Raw genomic sequence first — 18842 nt, forward strand, 5'->3', positions numbered from 1 at the left:
ATGTCTCACACTGGTAACTCCCCCTTTCATTTATAATAAGCTCTGGAGGTAGATTCTCAGGGAGATCTATGTCCCTCCCATAGATATTAACAGCTCATTTACATATTAAGAAAAACGCTAATCTCTCTGGAATAAGACATCGGATTGTAGATCTTAAGGTATCATTTTATTCTGCTTCCTTTGACCTGCATGCCCATATAGACGGCTTAGGATGTTTGATCCTACTGACAGTTTCCCTTTAATCTCTTCACAGACTTGTAGCAGTGACAGAGGTATAAATTGAAGCTCTTGGGCCTCATTATAAAATATGGAAAAGGACTCCCTACCTCTCTTCAAAGTAGTTAAGTAGTATTTTACATCCATTATAATACTATGAGTCAGATTGGCCATTGGGCACTAGAGCATGGGTGCTCTATACTCCTAATAGCTACGTGCCTGAGTGGAGATCAACATATGCAGAATCAAAGATTAGGCTTTTTTGGACACAAATCCTTCCTCTTTGACAAAATAAAAAAAAACTTGCAAAAACATCTATACAATGTGCATGTAATATTTTATAAAAAACCGTCTACATTCATCTATATAGAAGACTCTTTCATTTTTCAGAACACTACCGAGAAGGATTTATATTTTTTCAATCGATGTCTTGGAACATAGGTTTTAGGGCTGTAACACTGTATTCGATGTCTTCGAGACATGCATCACTGTCTTTCACTCTTGTTCCTTTCAAACCTGTGCTGAAAGTACTTTGTAGAATTGGCTCTCTACCTATAACACATGGCTCATTTATGCCTCTGCCCTGCAAACCACATGCATTAGGCTTTTGAAGAGCGGGAGACTGTGTTGACAAGCCATGCAGAACAATTGCTTCTGTCATTTCTTTCTTCTGAAATGTATTACAGCGATGTGATATTTCAGCTTCACTTTTCTCTGATTCCACAGTCTCATTTGTAACAGGATCCCGGCAGAAAGTTTCTTCAGAAATATAAAGATCATTATCCAGTGAACTCAAGTCACCTGTATTGTATTTTTGGATTTTCCTAGTTAAATTATCTGTAGAATAACTGTTGCTTAGATGAATCTCTTGGATGTCGAATTGTAGTTCAGGTCTGTTAATGGGTTTTGGGCACATCGTGGGCACCTTTAGCCAATGTTCTTCATGTTCTGCATTAGGAATATTGCAACTATTATTATTATTATTATTATTGTTGTTGTTACTGTTGGGGTTTACATGGTTTAGCTCCTCATCTCCATCAATTTTCGTAACCTTCACCAGACCATCTACATTTTTAATTGTTTCTTTATCCAAACTTCCCACACTCATTCTAGAAAGTCCTTTCTTGTCTCCCGAGAAGCTTTGAACCTCACTCATACCTTCTTGTACAACATCTTTCCCTTCCCTAAAAATATTAGCTGTTTTTTCACTTTCAGATTTGCCCTGTTCTCCTCCTTCAGGTGGAGGTCTTACCATATCATCCTCTGGAGGCCATTTTGCTTTGCTTACTATAACTTTCTCAACCATGGAACTTTGTCTAGAGCTTTCCTCTGAAGGAGGCCATGTGACACTGAGCTTCCGTCTTTCACTGGACATCTTCAAATTGACATTGTCTGTACTACTGGCTTCTTCATTTTGGATTAAACCTTGAGAGTTACTAACTATACTTGACTCCTTAACCAATGATTTACTTGTGTCTTGTCTGTCTGCTCGAGATTCACCATCCGCAGATTTTGATTTTGGATTCCAGCGTTCTTTGTGGGGTTTGTATCCAAAGCCTTCATCATAATTTCCTTTAGATTTGAAGAGTTGTTTAAAGTGGGGCTTGCAGTATATATGTCCATGGAGAGATGCATAATTTCCTAAACTGTTGGGAAAGCGTGGGGAAAAAATGTAGAATGTCATATGTGTAATACTAATAATAATTATCTAATCAGACATGGAAATCATATCTGAGCTCAAACTATTGCAAAGCCACACCATGACTTCCACATCACCAATAAAAGCTACTTTCATCCATACAAATTATTTTACATGAAGGCTTGAAAACGAATTTCAGATTTTGCAAGTTTGTGCAGAGGCTTAGATGTGATTTTAGAAGGGACTTATATGTGATGTGTGTAGGGAATCTCAGACTGTGGCTTATACAATTAAGCTTTACAAATCTAAATATACTAGGGCATATTTATCAAGCTAAATGCACCAACTTTCTGGTCTAATTTGTGCCAAAAACTGTCTTTTATGACTTGTACCATGTTTATAATGTGTTTTAGATGCTAATTGCTCTCAGTGGGAAAAACAAGATAATCTTGTAGTTATGATACTTTTTAATGGCTAACAAAAATAAAATAAATGATGTTGCAAGGCAAGCTTTCGAGACATCTTAGGTCTCTTCCTCAGGCATGGTATACCAAAATATATGTATAAATACAAATATATGCACGTTAAAAAAAGCTTGTTTTTCCCTCTGAGAACAATCTTTTTGTCAACTGGCTAACACAGTACCAAACCCATTTTTTTCTTTAAACACTAATCTGACTAAGGTGAATAGCTTAATGTGTGATACAATGTGCCAAATAATGTACCAATTGTGGTGCAAGTCTCTGCCACAAAATAAGTCAAGTAATAGGTGGTGTACAGTTAGACTAGACAGTCTTAAAAATAGAAAGATTTATCCACCAGCATGAACTACTTCCACGAATAGGCACATTTTAAGACTCTAGTCTAAGTCTGTAGGAATTAGACAATATTGATAAAAATGCCCCACTATGTGCACATTTTCCAGGTCTGCCATAAGAAGATGATGGCCCCATACAGATAAAAGCTAAGAGCTTCTTGGGCTCCTTTCTACAACTTCCATCCTCCATCAGGAGTCCCATTAGACACTTTGATATATATTAATAAATAGTCTTTTTCAGCATAATGAATCTCTACTCCCACTTAGTGACCCTTTAAAATATTAAAACTTAAGACTAATTGGGATCTGTGCAGTTTTATTACTATAAAATTGTGCCCTTTTTTACACATTTACAATGGGGCAACATTAATAATTGGGCCATTGTTTAGGTCTCATGATATGCGTACAACGATAAGTTGCCTGTGTAAATGAAGTGGTAGTGAGCACGTGTGACCACTGCTCCATTCATTATCTATAGGAATGGTGGTCGCACATGCTCACTAATGCTTCATTCACAGGAGCAGTTTTGGGCCTTCGGTTTTTAAGATCATTTGGGTTCTCAGTAGCGGGACACCCATGATCATACATTTATCATCTTTTCGTGGATACATGTTGTGGTGAAAAGAAGTAGCCATCTCATTTATACTCCTTCCTTGGTTTTTCACAATATCATGAGATAGCCCAGTGCACATTAGCAGGATAAAGGTATATTTATATTTCGTGGAGGAATTTTTTTTTTTTTTTTTTTTTAAAGAATTCCCTTCTGTATCAGAGTCTTGGAATGCAATCTTCCATTTTAGAGGAAATTAAAGTCATGCACCGGAATGTTATTGTGTACGTCTTTACTCACCTTAATTTACTTCTGCAGTGGTTGCAACAAAAGCAGCTTTTATGAAAAGTCTGCTTGTCTGCCACCAGGCACTCCATTGGGTAAACCTTCTTTTGACAAACGTTGCACATTTCCTTTTCCTGAGGAAGCATTTTCTAAAGGAACAAAAAATAAGGAGATTTTTTTAGCTTTACTGTAAAGATCACAGTCTCCAGATTTCTGTATTTCAATGTCATGCTGTTATTTCAGTGCACACATCGTGCTTATAGAATTTAGAAGCAATTCTAAGACTTTCTTACTTGGAACAAGATTGACATTCCCATATCTAACATCTAGAGCAATGCATGAATTCTATACCTTACTATGATGGAGTGGGAAGATAACTAGCAATCGACTTTAGTGTCACTTGATAATTATCTTTGCATTATCGTTCCCTATCAGAAAAGTAAGAGGTGGTTAGGAGAACATTGGAATATGAAGAAATGGATCTAAAAGGATTGTTTCATAAACAACTAATATTGCCTATCCATATGATAGGTGTTAAATGTATGATTGCTATTGAGATCACCATTCATCATGATGATGGGGGTTCCCAAAATCCCTATTTAAATGGAGCAGTTGTGCGCATGTGCAGCCATTGCTCCATTCACCTTCTGAAGGAGTGGTGGTTGAACTTGCCCAGTAGAGCACCACTCACACAAGGGACTTTGGGACTCCCATCCTTGGGAATAATGGGGTCTTAGCAGCCGGACCCCCAGAAATCATACCTCTCACATCTATTCTATGGATAGGTGCTGAATGCAATTTAGCTTTAAGCATGTTCAGAGCCTGTATGATGGGTGTAGGTAGTCCATTATACAGAGTTATTCTCCACTAGAAGCTCGGAGAGAAAAAAATGATAATATGGCTTCCAATGGCACAAGACATGTTTCATATTGAAAATATATTGAGGTATGATATGATCACAAATAACAGCTCCATATAACTTATAACTTGAAGCCATAATATGGTCATGTGTATGTGACGCGCCCCTGGGCCTGTGTCGCGCTGCGTTGCGCACGCGGGAGCTTACCCGGAGCCAGATCTTTTGAGGGTTGTAGTCTCGTGGCGGTGACCCGGTCCGTGCCCAGGGAGTCAGACTAAGTGGCGCTGTATCAGCGGTAGATGTTGGACGACTACGCCACCCGTTGAGTACAGCTAAGGAGCTGCTGCTGCAGGGCAGACCGCTGAGGCCGGTGGTAGGATTGTGCAGCGTGATAGTATAGCCCCCAACGGGAGGGGTATGGCCTCAGGGCAGCCGACATGGATGATGGGGGTAGCAGGAATCACTCAGAGACGATGCGGTATGATTCAGGGTCTTTACTGGTGACAAAGATAGACCCTCCCGGAGTACTGGCTAGCGATTGGGGCCTGGTCAGTCCTTGAGCAGATGGGATCTCCCCTGGCCAGGCGGAGTTGTAGGCCTCCCAAACTGACTGTACTCTTCTGGCTACCTTGCTAGAGGCGGGTATAAGTAGCCCACGTCCCTGAGTGTACCGTGTGGTGCTCACCCGTATGGCCGGTGACTCGGGGCCTTCTAGTAGCTTCCGCTCCACGACGGCGGTGCTGGTCCCATGCGTGTGACCGTGCCTTCGGGTTTCTTGGCCAGAGGACCTGAAATCCCCTGCCTGACGGATTCTGCTGCTGGGTAGGAGTTAGTCCCCACAGCCTCGGACTCCGGGTCCGGTAAGAAATCTTCTCAGTCAGAGCGAGCTCTGCAGCTGCCAGCCCCTGACTCCTTGTAACACTGCTCCCACAGAGCTCCTGTTGTTTCTTCCCATAGCTGCTTCTCTTCTCTGTCTCTACTTCTGGCATGGCCCAGGAGCTGGGCCCAGCCGGAGCCACAGCTCCCTGTCAGCCCTCCTGGCTGAACTCTCCCTCTGAACTCTCTAACCCTGCCTCAGCCCCAGGTTTATATAGGGGAAGTTCTTCCCCTCCCAGGACTGGGCAGGAGGTGTGGCATGCATAGGATTCCTGACCAAGAGACCTCCCACCTGCTCTCAGACATAACATTGCCGTTACTGTGGAAACCAGACCCCTGGGGTGCCACATATGAACCCTAAAGGACAGCATTCATGGATGGTAAGTAACATAGGCAGGAGCTTTATGTACACCTCCTCATGCAAGCCAGAAGATAACACCTTCTACAAGGTTGTGCCTTTATATCATTATACAAGAAGTCAACATCTGTTTCTATATTATATGATAATTAGAGGAAACTGCCACAAACCTCAGTTACTTTACATTATAAATATATTCTATGAAGAAAGGTGTCTTGGAGAATATTGACTCAGGGTTCATTATAAGAGGGTCAGGCAATGTTATTTGTGAATATCTAGATGCCACTTTCAATAACTTCACATTTCAGCTGTTCTAGGACAATCTAATGATGTTGCAGTATGTGCCGGATTTTTCAGAAAAATTATACATCAGTGATTTATATTTGTACGGACATTAAATCTCTATAGAATGTCCTATATCTTAACAAGGCTGATCAGGAAGACAGACACTTAACTGTGGTATAGGGTTGGGTCTATTTCACAGCCGGCCAACTTGGGTGGAAATGTTGAAAGCACTAATCTTACATACCTTATAATGTAAAGAATAGTGCCTATAGATGCAGAAATATCTGGACTGAGTTGGTAATTTAGTAAAAACTATCATTATATCATGGTGTCCTTTCTGTGGATTTGCAAAAGCATGCATAAAAACCTACTGAGATAGATTTAACTTGAAATGGTGAAAAATATTACAATTGCATTTAACCCCCTCCGGCCATTAACCATACACTCTATAGAGGTACTCTCCATCCTGTGGATCTACAGCTGATGCAAAATACCCACCTGGCCCTGTGAGGGCATGAGAGGAGTTGTCATTCTGCTACAGGTGTAGCACTACAGGTGTTGCGATACTGACGTAGTACTGTTGAAAACCAGTGGCCAAAGGAGCACGAGCAGGAACAACAAGCGGTAGCAAAAGTTTTTGTAGTTAGCAAAAGGAGTTGTAGGAAACAATCCGTAGATAGCTGAGAACAATCTCAATCTAGATAAGAATGTTCAGGAGCTTGGAGACTGAAAACTAGGCTAACAGCTGGACACAATACTCAAGCAATGAATGAGAGATCCATGCGGCTTTAAGTAGACCCATACAGGAAACAAGATGGATACCACAGGTTCAGAATCTGCCATCTTAGTAAAGGGCAATTGCAGAACACAACAGCAGCCTCCATTGGTAAGTTGTGGGATTGCAGCACAATTATTAAGGTGAACAATAGCAGCCACTAGTGGTCAAACTGTAGAAGGACAACTGGAATCCTGACAACAGGTTGGAGACCCTTGTTATAGGGCATGGATGCACATACTGTGGGCTGGAGGTCACAATACCATTCTGTGTGACCCTCTATTGTCTGGTTATAGATATGCTTCTCTGTGTCTGGTAACTGCTCCCATGAATGTCAGAGAGCAGAGGAACAGTGCAGAAACAAAGACAGGAAGGTAATAATAATGCACCATGAGGTCTACTTCAGGACCTCCATATATTGACGGAAATGGGGTCTCTTTACCCAAGTGAGGCACTCAAGAAAGGAGCAGATTAAATTCAGCAGATTCATTGGGGAAAATTCAATTTGGGTCAGATTTATTCCATGCAATTGAATATGCATCATTATGCTCTGAAGTTTCACCTGACCCAGAAGCACAATAACCATAAGTAAAATAAAATAAAAAAGAATTATACTCATTTTGCCCTCACATATCCCACCACACAGCCCCGCTCCAGTCCAGTAGTCTTCTTCTGTCCACTATGACCTCTTCTTTTGCCCGCTGCAGTGTCTTCCTCTGGTTCTTGGATTCTTTGATGCTGACCAGGACCTACGCAGTTATCACATCACGATGCACTTAATGACCTACTAAACCTCATGTGACGTCATAACGTGCACCATGATGAGGTTGGGCATGATCAGCATTGAAGAAGCCAAGAGTCTATATTTTGAAGAAGAGTTTGGTACGAACTTGAAACGCATAATAATGCTACTATTGAATATTACCATAGCATGGAATAACTACTTTTCCAGCAGCAACGCGGTCAACCAGAAACGTCAATCTCCTTTTATTTCTCAAGAGCTGGAAGAAAATACCTCACCTACAAAGGAAAAGACTGCACCGGACTGAGAATGACCATTGGACTGAAGAGGGGCTGTACAGCTGGACAGTTGAGGCTGTGTGAGTATAATAGTATCGTTTTTTTGTTTTTAATCCCTTCCCGATTTCTATTATCCAAAAGAAACTAACCACAAAAATTAGGATTTGGCAAAATTAAATCTTTTGTAAAATGTTCAACAAATTTGAAGCCAATTAGATCATTTCTAAGCAGGTGAAGAGGTGTCAATGCACAGGTACGGTTAACCTCTTTGTAGTTTATAGGAGTAATGAAACTTTTGAACTTTTCAGCAATCAACATTGGAGAAAGCCTAATATATGGTCTCTTCCTTCAGAAGTTCTATTCAGGGCGAAGAGGACAGGAGTCCTAAAAAATGACTTCAAACATTTAGTAAATGTCTTGGATTTGGATGCTCCTTTAAGTTTTATTGTTTCCCTTGGGAGTGGTTCAACCTGAAACATGGCTCTCACAACCAAAAAGGTTATGCATCCCTGCTGTACATGAGATTTATACCTTAGAACAATCCAATATTTTACAAATTTATATTACACATATGTACATTATTGTGCTTGTCCACAGACTCCATTGGGTATTAATATTAATGTATGTAACACCAGTTCTTAGTGACCCAGTTGCCACTATCTCTGATGTTCCCTATTATTCACTGCTAAACTGTCATCATGCTTGTTCAGAAAAAATGACGTGAATGAAGTCAAACAAGACATCAATTAACTGAAGCTAAGAAGAACAGTGGACATTTCTAAAATATCAGAAAAAAATTTGTCTCATTGACCAATGAAAAAACAGGGGAGGAGCAGTAATCTACTGGGTAAATTGTAAACAAGTGTTTAATTCCCCTGCGGCTCCCCCGCAGGGAAAGTGGAGCATTGCATAGTGCCTATTGCAGTCTGTTCATTGTCTAATGCATGGACAGGTTGGATCCTACAGGGCAAAAGGCATTCGTTATAACTAGTGATGAGCGAGCATGCTCGCTACTGCTCGGTGCTCGCCCGAGCATCTCACTGCTCGAGATGCTCGGTGCTCGCCGAGTATTTCCGGGTTGCTCGGGTGGGAACTTGGGTCCCCTCCCTGCATGTTTGGTGCTCTTTAGAGAGCCAATGAACATGCAGGGATTGCCTGCCATGCACTGTAATGCCGCAGCCATGTTGGTTGTGGGCATTACAGTGATTGGCTGACCACACAGCGTCATCAGGTCTATATCAGACCTGGCGCTGCCATGCCCATCACAGTCACTCCGGATCAGACCATGTAGGGAGAGCTGCTGCTGTGTCAGGGAGAGATTTGATCGTGTATTAGGTAGTGTAGGGAGAAAAACCGTACATTACACATATCCATCTTAACAAACAGTCCTTCTGAGGACTAATCCATCTGCAGAGATATCAGGCAGGCAGGGTGTATAGGCAGGCAGTGTATATAGCAGACTGCAGTGCATATAGCACGAGAGGCTCCATTCCAATTCTGCCTTCTGCTGCTGTTAGATATTTCTAGAAATAGGCCCAGGTCTCAGGGGCCAGGAATACTTTTCTTTGGATCTTAATCCTCATTATTTGCTTAAAAAGCAATCCAGAGAACAGCGTTTTTCTGCGCCATTTGCTTGTTTTGGGAGAGGTGCTGCTGTGTCAGGGAGAGATTTGCTTGTGTATTAGGTAGTGTAGGGAGAAAAACCGTACATTACATATATCCATCTTAACAAACAGTCCTTCTGAGGACTAATCCATCTGCAGAGATATCAGGCAGGCAGGATGTATAGGCAGGCAGTGTATATAGCAGACAGCAGTGCATATAGCACAAGCGGCTCCATTCCAATTCTGCCTTCTGCTGCTGTTAGATATTTCTAGAAATAGTCCCAGGTCTCAGGGGCCAGGAATACTTTTCTTTGGATCTTAATCCTCATTATTTGCTTAAAAAGCAATCCAGAGAACACCGTTTTTCTGCGTCATTTGCTTGTTGGTACTGCAGAATACAGCCAGGTCCATTCCATATTAGAGAGCTAGAAATCCAGCTATTTAAAGCTGTGTTTTCTCCGTCAAACGGATCACATATACGTTGTCAGAAAATACTGCCATTTCTGGCCTCCATTAAGAATTTCCTTTAGTGTGTCATTGAAGCAATTCACCGCAGTTTGCTGTTCAAACTACTTACCTACAGGCCAGGTATTTAAAACTCTGCTTTCTCTATCACATATAAGTTTGCTCCAAACTCAGTCATTGGTAGTGAGCGTGGAAGATACTGTCCTCCATTTAAAATGGGCTAGGCACGTGGCAAGGGACAGGGAACTGGATGTGATGGTAATGGTGCATGCAGAGGCCGAGGACAAGGCCGTGGGCAAGCCGAAATTGTGCCACAACAAACACCCACATCTTCTCGTCACACCTTCCTGTCCCAATTTCTAGGGGACCGCAGCACACCACTATTGAACCCAGAGCAGTGTCAAAAGGTTGTTGGTTGGATAGCGGATAATGCTTCCAGTCACTTAGCCACCACCACCACCATCCTGTCTTCCACACGGTCAAGTCTCGGTAGCCGTGAGTCTGGACCACATATTCCTCACCCTGATCCTCCTTCCTCCCACCATGCCGAGTACCCAGAGACGACTGATCCCACACTGTTCACTTTCCCATTTATAGATTCGGGCCTCTCGCCCGGTCCACTTGAAGAGGGGCGAGAGGAGATCGCGTGTAGCGATGCCCAAATATTTGAGCAGCCACGGTCACACGAAGGTGACGGTGGGAAAGTGTCACAAGAGGTGGACGATGATGAGACACAATTGCCAGAAAGTCAGGAGGAGGACCAGGGTGCGGAAGTGGAAGACGAGGTGGTGGATGATATAGTAACTGACCCAACCTGGCAGGAGGACATGCAGAGCGAGGACAGCAGCACACAGGGGGAGGGAGGCGGAGCACCCCAACAGGCAGGAAGAAGCAGTGTGGTGGTCACAGACAGAAGGCAGGCAACCGTTCCCCGTAACACCAACACGAAGGAAGTTGCCAGTACAACTGTTAGGTCTTCCCGAGTCTGGTTGTTTTTTAAAGACTCTGCTGATGACTCCAAAAAGGCCATTTGCACCACCTGCCAGGCCAGCATCAGCAGGGGTGGCAAAACGACCAGCCTGACCACCACCAGCATGATCAGACACAAGGCAGCAAAGCACCTCACTTTGTGGGCCGAATCTCAGGGTCCAGGAACAGTGTCTGCGGGTGGCACCATTGCTTCTTCTACTGTTATGCATGCAAACCAATCCCCTGTCCATGGTGCATGCAAAGATGCCACCTGCCATGAACCTGTCGTTGCACACTCTCAAGTAGCAGCATCAGGAAGCACGTCCATGTCCTTGTCCCAGCGCAGAGTTCAGTTATCCATACCCCAGTCCTTGGAACTCAAGTGCAAATATGCAGCCAACTCCCCACAGGCCACACTACTAAATTCTCACATTTCACGACTGCTTGCGCTCGAAATGTTGCCTTTTTGGCTCGTGGAGACGGAAGCATTCCACAACCTGATGGCGATGGCTGTCCCTCGGTCCCCAACCGCCATTATTTCTCCCAGTGTGCCATCCCCGCATTACACAAGCACGTGTCCCAAAACATTAGCCGAGCTCTCAACAACGCAGTTACCGGTAAAGTCCACCTAACCACGGACACGTGGACAAGTGCTTGTGGGCAGGGATAGTACATCTCCCTGACGGCACACTGGGTTAACATAGTGGAAGCCGGGATCCAGTCGGACCTTGGGACGGAACACGTCCTCCCAAGGCCAAGGATTACAGGCCCTAGGTCAATCAGGGTTGCCCCCATGGTCTACAGCTCCTGCATCTCATCTTCCTCAGCCTCCTCCTCCTCTTCAGCCTCCATCTCCGAAATGACCACATCAGTCACAAGCTGGAAGCACTGCAGCACTGCCTCAGCCAAGCGGCAACAGGTTGTGCTGAAGCTAATATGCTTAGGTGAAAAACCGCACAATGCTGAAGAGTTGTGGACAGCTCTGATGGAGCAGGCAGATCTGTGGCTCACACCGCTGTACCTACAGCCAGGCATGGTCGTGTGTGACAATGACCGGAACCTGGTGGAGGCTTTGAGGCAAGGCGAGCTCACACACTTACCATGCCTGGCCCATGTGCTTAACCTCGTGGTTCAGCGGTTTCTCAAATCCTACCCGGAGCTGCCGGATCTGCTTGTTAAAGTACGCCGCCTGTGTGCCCATTTTAGAAAATCAGCTACAGCTTCCGCCGCCCTTGCAGTGTTTCAGCAGCGTTTGCAGCTTTCGGCTCACAGACTGGTGTGTGATGTCTCCATGCGTTGGAACTCTACACTGCAGATGTTTGGAAGGATTTGTGAGCAGAAGAGGGCAGTTGTTGAGTACCAGCATCAACAAGGCCGTCGGTATTCAGTTCAGACTCCACACATAAGACCTCAGGAGTGGATATGGATGTCAGACATATGTACCATCCTCCAAAACTTTGAGGACTCCACCAAGATGGTGAGCGGCGATGACGCCATAATTAGCGTCACCATCCCGCTTCTCTGTCTTCTGAAACGCTCTCTGCTCACAATCCAAAAGGATGCATTGCAGGCGGAGCATGATGAGATGGAGCAAGGAACCATACAGGGTGATTACACACAGCCAAGCCTCATCTCATCCCAACGTGGATTGGGTGACAATGAGAAAGAGGAGGAGGAGGAAGGACAGGATCTAGTTTCATCCACTATAGACGGTACTACCTGCACAGCTGTCATACCGTCTGTTCAGCGTGGATGGCCAAAGGACAGAGAGGAGGAGGAGAAGGAGGAGGAGAGCATGGTCAGTCATCCTCTTGGTGAAGACACGGAAGTCTTGCCTGTTAGTAGTCTGGCACGCATGGCTGAGTTTATGTTACGCTGCCTTTCCCATGACCATCGCGTTCTCAAAATTTTGGGTGACAGTCATTACTGGTTCGTGACACTTCTAGACCCATGCTACAAGGAGAACTTTCTATTTCTTATTCCTGAGGCGGACAGGTGTACAAAAATGGGACAGTACCAGAAGGCCCTTGTTGCGGTACTATTAAAAAATTTCCCATCTGAAAAAGCTGGTGGCAGAGGGCACACTTCGTTGAACAACCAAGGAGTATAGGCGAGAGAGACACAACTTCAATCCAGCAGAGGCAGGGGAACACTGTCAAAGTTCTGTGAGAGTTTTCTCAGACCCTGCCATCGCACAGGCCCTGAGGCGCAGGGTACGCTTACAAAGAGTGCAAAGTTTGGGAAGATGCTGAGGGAGTACCTTGCCGACCGTACCAATATCCTCCGTGATTCCCCTGTGCCTTATAATTATTGGGTATTCAAGCTGGATACGTGGAATGAACTGGCACTCTATGCCTTGGAGGTCCTGGCCTGCCCTGCTGCCAGCGTTTTATCAGAGCGGGTTTTTAGTGCCGCTGGTGGAATTATAACTGATAAGTGCATCCGCCTGTCAACTGAAAATGCTGACAGGCTGACTCTTATAAAAATGAACAAGCGCTGGATTGGGCCAGACTTCTCAACACCACCAAATGATAGCAGCGTAACATAAACTCAAATCCAGTGTCTTTTCTTGGGAGGTGTATTCCCATGCACCTTTTCCCACCCACACATGGGTATACGCTTCCTGAATTTGGCTATTTGCTGTTGTCCTCCTCCTTCTTCTCATCCTCCACCACCATATCACCAGGGTGACCGTGGTCCCTGATGCAACACCCACATAATTTTTTTAAAGGGCGTTTATGATGCCCGTAAAAAATTTTTTTTATACAGTATGTTCATGTATACCCCCCAGGTGTAAATGTTTGTCAGCCCATACCCTTAGTGCATGGGCATTACAAGTATAGGAGACCCGCTCCTTTCTAATGGGAACATCTTTTTATGAGGCCCTCCTCCACGTCTCTTCCAAGGGTCATTGAAGTGTCTCCAAATTTTTGGCAGCCCTTGCATTCACTGCATAAGCCAACACTATGGGAGACTCTCTCATTTCTAATGGGAATTTGTTGTTACTGTGGCCCTGCTCCACATGTCTTTAAATTCTTAGTGAGGTTTTTCCTAAAATTGGTCAGCCGTTGGACTCACTGCATACCCTATAACTGTATAGCAGACCCTCTCCTTTCTAATGGGAACATGTCGTACCTTGTTACTGTGACCCTGCTCTGTGTGTCTTTAATTTCTTAGTTGGGTTTTTCCTAAAATTGGTCAGCCATTGGACTCCCTGCATACCCTATAACTGTATAGCAGACTCTCTCCTTCCTAATGGGAATTTGTCGTTACTGTGGCCCTGCTCTATGTGTCTTGAAATTCTTAGTGGGGTTTTTCCCAAATTTTGGCAGCCCTTGCCGTCACCGCATGGGCATTACCACTATAGGAGACCCGCTCCTTTATAATGGGAACATTTTTTTTACTGAGACCCTCCTCTATATCTCTTCAAAGGGGTATTGGGTTGCGTCCAAATTTTTGGCAGCCCTTGCAGCCACTGGATACGCAATAACAGTATAGGAGACCAACTTGTTAATAATGGGAACAACAAAGCATAGCCGGCTGATGGCTCTCTAACAATAGCTAGGGCCGACTGCTGGCCTTATATGAATAGTAAGGGCCGGCTGATGTCTGTAACATCCCTGGCGGCGTGCTTGCATGGCTTACCATCTCCCACCATGCGAGACCGCAATCTTACCATTCAGGCCAGGCTGCACACTTTTGCTCCAGTACCTGCTGTTTGTATGTCTCTTGTCTGCTGGCTTAGGGCGTCGGCGCTGTTGCTTTCTGATTCTTAAAGCTACAGTGTGCGCAGTCCTAATGCTTCCCTCGCCTATTTCTGTGAGTCACTGGATACTTAAACCCCCTCCACCCAGTAGGAGGTGCCTGAGCAACACTTTCTAACAGTCTGTTCTGTGCAACTGTTAGTTGCCAGGTCCTGTCCTGACTCTAGTCTGTCCGCCACCCTGGGGGCTGAGTAGCCAGGGCCTCTACCTGTACCTGTGACTTCTAGTCAGTTTTCGCCACTCTGGGGGCTGTGTACTCAGGGCCGCTACCTGTATCTCTGACTTCTAGTCTGCTTCCGCCACCCTGGGGGCTGAGTTCCCAGGCTCGTTCCTGTATCTTGTTCCCGGTTCAGTTCCTGTCTGAACAGTGTCCTAGCCCGTTACCTGCTTGTCTCTATGTCCGAACCTTCCCTTTTCCTGCAGTGTCTGAACCTGCACCTAACTCCAACTCGTTGTCTCTGTACTTCTGTTTGTGCGTTTTGTGTCCACTCGCTACTTCATTGTAAGTACCTTGTGTGTATCTGGTTCTGCTAGTCCCCTTTCCCTTCCTCCATATCTACCTCCTGTGTTCTAACCATCTTCCTGTATTTTCCAGTCTGTTCCATGTGAACAGAGCCCTGTCCTTTCTGCCTGCACCTTCTGCTCTGTTCTGTTCTGCTTGTTCACCGCACCCGCGGTTCCGCTCTGCTCATTCACTGCACCTGCGGTCCCGCTCTGCTTGTTCACCGCACCTGCAGTTTTTCTCTGCTCTGCTTGTTCACCGCATCTGCGGTTTTGCTCCGCTCTGCTTGTTCACAGCAACTGTGGTTTTGCTCCGCTCTGCTTGTTCGCCGCACCTGCGGTTTTGCTCCGCTCTGCTTGTTCACCGCACCTGCGGTTTTGCTCCACTCTGCTTGTTCACCACACCTACGGTTTTGCTCTGCTCTGCTTGTTCACCGCACCTGCGGTTTTGCTCCACTCTGCTTGTTCACCGCACCTGCGGTTTTGCTCCGCTCTGCTTGCTCACCGCACCTGCGGTTTTGCTCCGCTGTCTGCATGCCAGCCGTGTCTGCCAGTGCCCACCTGCCTGCATACCAGCTGTGCCTGTCAATATCCATCTGTCTGCATACCAGCCATGCCTACCAGTGCCCACCTGTCAATATGCCAGTCTAACCTGCCTGTTCCTGCATTTCCCGATGTGGGTCAACAGCTGTGACTGGGGTCTGACCTGGAGTAGCACCTGGTCCCTCTGCTCGGTTCCTCCCTGTTTCACGGAGTTGACTGAGCTGCCGTGCGACCTTGGTCGGAGCGAGTTGATACTTAGTTACGCCCCTCCAGGCACTCCTCAGTTCATGGTACAGTGGGATCACTAATCAAGCTCACGCCAGTCAGTCTGGGCGCGAGCATAACAATGTCCCTATAAAAATAGGCTTTATGACTTTCAGAGTCCCTCCATCATAAATAAAACAGGATGTGTCTGATGATGTGTCACACACCACATTGCCAGATAAGGTTGTAAAATGTTAAAATGACATTTCCCGGTGAATGCATTTGTCTTAAAAAATAACGTAAAATAAACAAAACAATAGTATCTTTCTTTAGTATAAAAAACAGTGTCACCAATTTAACCTCAATGTAATCACATTGTTCAGCTCATGCACCTCCTCCTCCATCTCCGAAATGACCACATCAGTCACAAGCTGACAGCACTGCCGCACTGCCTTGGCCAAGCGGCAACAGGCTGTGCTGAAGATGACATGCTTAATGGTTAATTGACAAACCGCCCAGCGCTGCAGAGTTGTTGAAAGCTGTAAAACAGCAGCCTGATCTGTGGCTCTCACCGCTGAACATACAGCCAGGCATGGTCGTGTGTGACAATGGGCGGAAATGAGAGCCCGGGTAGATACGGTTTCCCTCTATGCCAGTCCTTTCACCGAGCTAAAGAATATGGCTGTGGTGAAATACAACTCCCACTGAGAAGCTGTTTCAGATTGAAAAACGTTGTGCCCACCAGAGGATTTGATTCTGAGGGCTAACCTTTCTCACCCGCTCAAGAGCCCCATAGCAGCTGCAAAGTTAGCGCTATCATGAACTCTCCTGAGGTAGAAGCCAAGGGACACCAGAGGATTCTTTGGTGGGACCGTCCAACCCTGCCGAGAAGCAGTCCTGGTTAAGAAAAGTGTGTGGAAGGTTTCTGGACACTCTAAGGTTGCTTTTTTACTGAGGTGGAAACACATGCAAACACGGGGAAAACATACAAAGTCCTTGCAGATGTTGTCCTTGCTGGGATTTGAACCCAGGATCCCAGCGCTGCAAGGCTTCAGTGCTAACCACTGATCCAATGTGCTGCCGTTCACCCTCTAATATCTAACAGGCTGGAGAAACTTGCACCTACTGCCACTCTATCTTCAGCTCCTTTGTGAGAAAATGTATTTGGGCAGCCACTCAGTCTACCAAATAAAATTCCTGAGAAGGAAATTGGGGATGTCTTCGCTACTGGTACTGGGGGCAGTGCTAATACCATGGCGTCATACCATAGTTTGCTGGAAATATTCCAGGCTGGTAGGAGGCAAGCAAATTCCCACAGAAAAGTACCAGCAGTAATGTTCAGGCCACATTTCAAGTGCAAGCAGCTTTAGAGGACTTCCTGGGAGAAATGACACGCAGGGTAGATATGGTTCTGTACCGTCCCTGGCCACATTCACCTGTCCACATGTTTGTGGTTAGGCGGTCCTTCCCAGTAAGTGCACTGGGGAGGACACGGGTAATGTTGTGGGATCCATGCTTGTGGAAGACGGAGGCGATATTGGGAAATATAGTGGCGGCTGGGGGCCAAGTATGGACACCCGGCCGCTGCCAGCATGAGGTTGTGAAAAGCTTTCGCCTCCACGAGCTTAAAAGGCCATATTTCAAGTGCATAGAGCTGCCCAGACATCTGGCAGTTTAGTGTTGCGGCCTGGGGGTGGGTGGGTGGCTGCCTGCATACTTGCACTTGAATTCCAAGTAATAGAAAACTAAGCAGATGGTGGCCTCTATCATCATTATGGCCTCACCTCGGCACTATGAACTCTCCTGAAGGAGAAGCCATGGCCCGCCAGAGGAGTCTCCGGTTCTCTGGTGGGCCCGTCCAACCCTGCTGAAAAGCAGCCCTGGATAAGAAAAGTGTGGGAGAAAGTTCCCGGACACTCTATGGCTGCTTTTTTAATGTGGATTGGCCATAATTATGCATGTTATTTCTCAAAACGCATTACAGATCAGGCCATTGTCCAACTCTGTATTCAAGAATTAAATGCGCAAAGAAAGATGTGTGTGTGTCAAAGCACCACCGACAAGTGCGAGTTGATGTTGGACGGGCTGCCATTGCTTCTGCAACAAGCTCAATTACAGGACTTCCTGGGAGAAATGACACGTAGGGTAAATACGGTTTCCCTCTATGCCAGTCCTTTCACCGAGCTAAATACAACTCTCAGCAAAAAAAGATGTGGACTGGCTCCGTACCGTCCCTGGCCACATTCACCTGTCCACGTGCTTGTGGTTAGGCGGTCCTTCCCAGTAAATGCACTGGGGAGGGCACGGGTAATGTTGTGGGACCCATGCTTGTGGAAGGCGGAGGCGATACCGGGAAATATAGTGACGGCTGGGGACCGAGTATGGACACCCGGCCACCGCCGGCATGAGGTTATGAAAAGCTTCCGCCTCCACGAGCCTAAACGGCCACATTTCAAGTGCAAGCAGCTGTCAAAAATTTGGCAGTATAGTATTGCAGCCTGTGGGTGGGTGGCTGCCTGCATACTTGCGCTTGCATTCCAAGGAATGTGGTAGGGACAACTGAACGCTGCACTGGGACAAGGATATGGACAGTGATTGTCTGCAATGACAGGTGCATGGTGGCAGGGATCTTCGCATGCGCTAAGGATCACTTATGATGGTCACACTTTTAGGCAGTGACCTGGGAGACAGAGATGCTTCCAGAGGTCTTCCCCATGCTGTTCCCATGTCTTTTCAGCACTGTATGCGTGTGTCTGATGATGTGTCACACACTACATGGCCAGATAAGGTTGTAAAATGTTAAAATGACATTTCCTGGTGAATGCATTTGTCTTGGTTGAAAGCATTTAAAAAATGCAAAAACGCATCAAAAATGCTACGTGTGAACATAGCCCAAGTTGTGGAGGAGTATTTTTGTTTTTGGTTATTTATTTTGCCTTATATACAAGTCATTACCCTGGAAAGGATGTTCCTTAACATATTTCCAAGGAAAATCCATTTTGGTTTCGTTTTTGTATGTTTTATTGTGAGTCAGTAAAAGTGGCGTAATACTCTGACCACGTTTCTGACAGCAGTGATCTGGGACTCAGAGATGCTTCCAGGGGTCTTCCCC

General features: G+C 45.6%; 1 protein-coding gene across 4 annotated transcripts in view; it reads right to left on the reverse strand.

Annotated features, from left to right (window-relative positions):
* Positions 1 to 1727: 1727 nt before the first annotated feature.
* Positions 1728 to 18842, reverse strand: part of XIRP2 (xin actin binding repeat containing 2) — a 238766-nt gene continuing 221651 nt past the window's right edge. For all 4 annotated transcript variants that reach the window (XM_073647013.1, XM_073647012.1, XM_073647016.1 and 1 more), the window contains 2 exons: positions 3523 to 3656; positions 1728 to 1862 (listed from right to left, as the gene is read on the reverse strand). In XM_073647013.1, the coding sequence (XP_073503114.1) occupies positions 3562 to 3656 (95 nt within the window). In that variant the 3' untranslated portion in view covers positions 1728 to 1862; positions 3523 to 3561. The remainder of the gene's footprint in view (positions 1863 to 3522; positions 3657 to 18842) is intronic.

The sequence above is a fragment of the Phyllobates terribilis genome, unplaced genomic scaffold (genome assembly GCF_046119375.1).
Source record: "Phyllobates terribilis strain yellow unplaced genomic scaffold, ASM4611937v1 Scaffold_9__5_contigs__length_417890890, whole genome shotgun sequence".
In the NCBI taxonomy this organism is placed as follows: Eukaryota; Metazoa; Chordata; class Amphibia; order Anura; family Dendrobatidae; genus Phyllobates; species Phyllobates terribilis.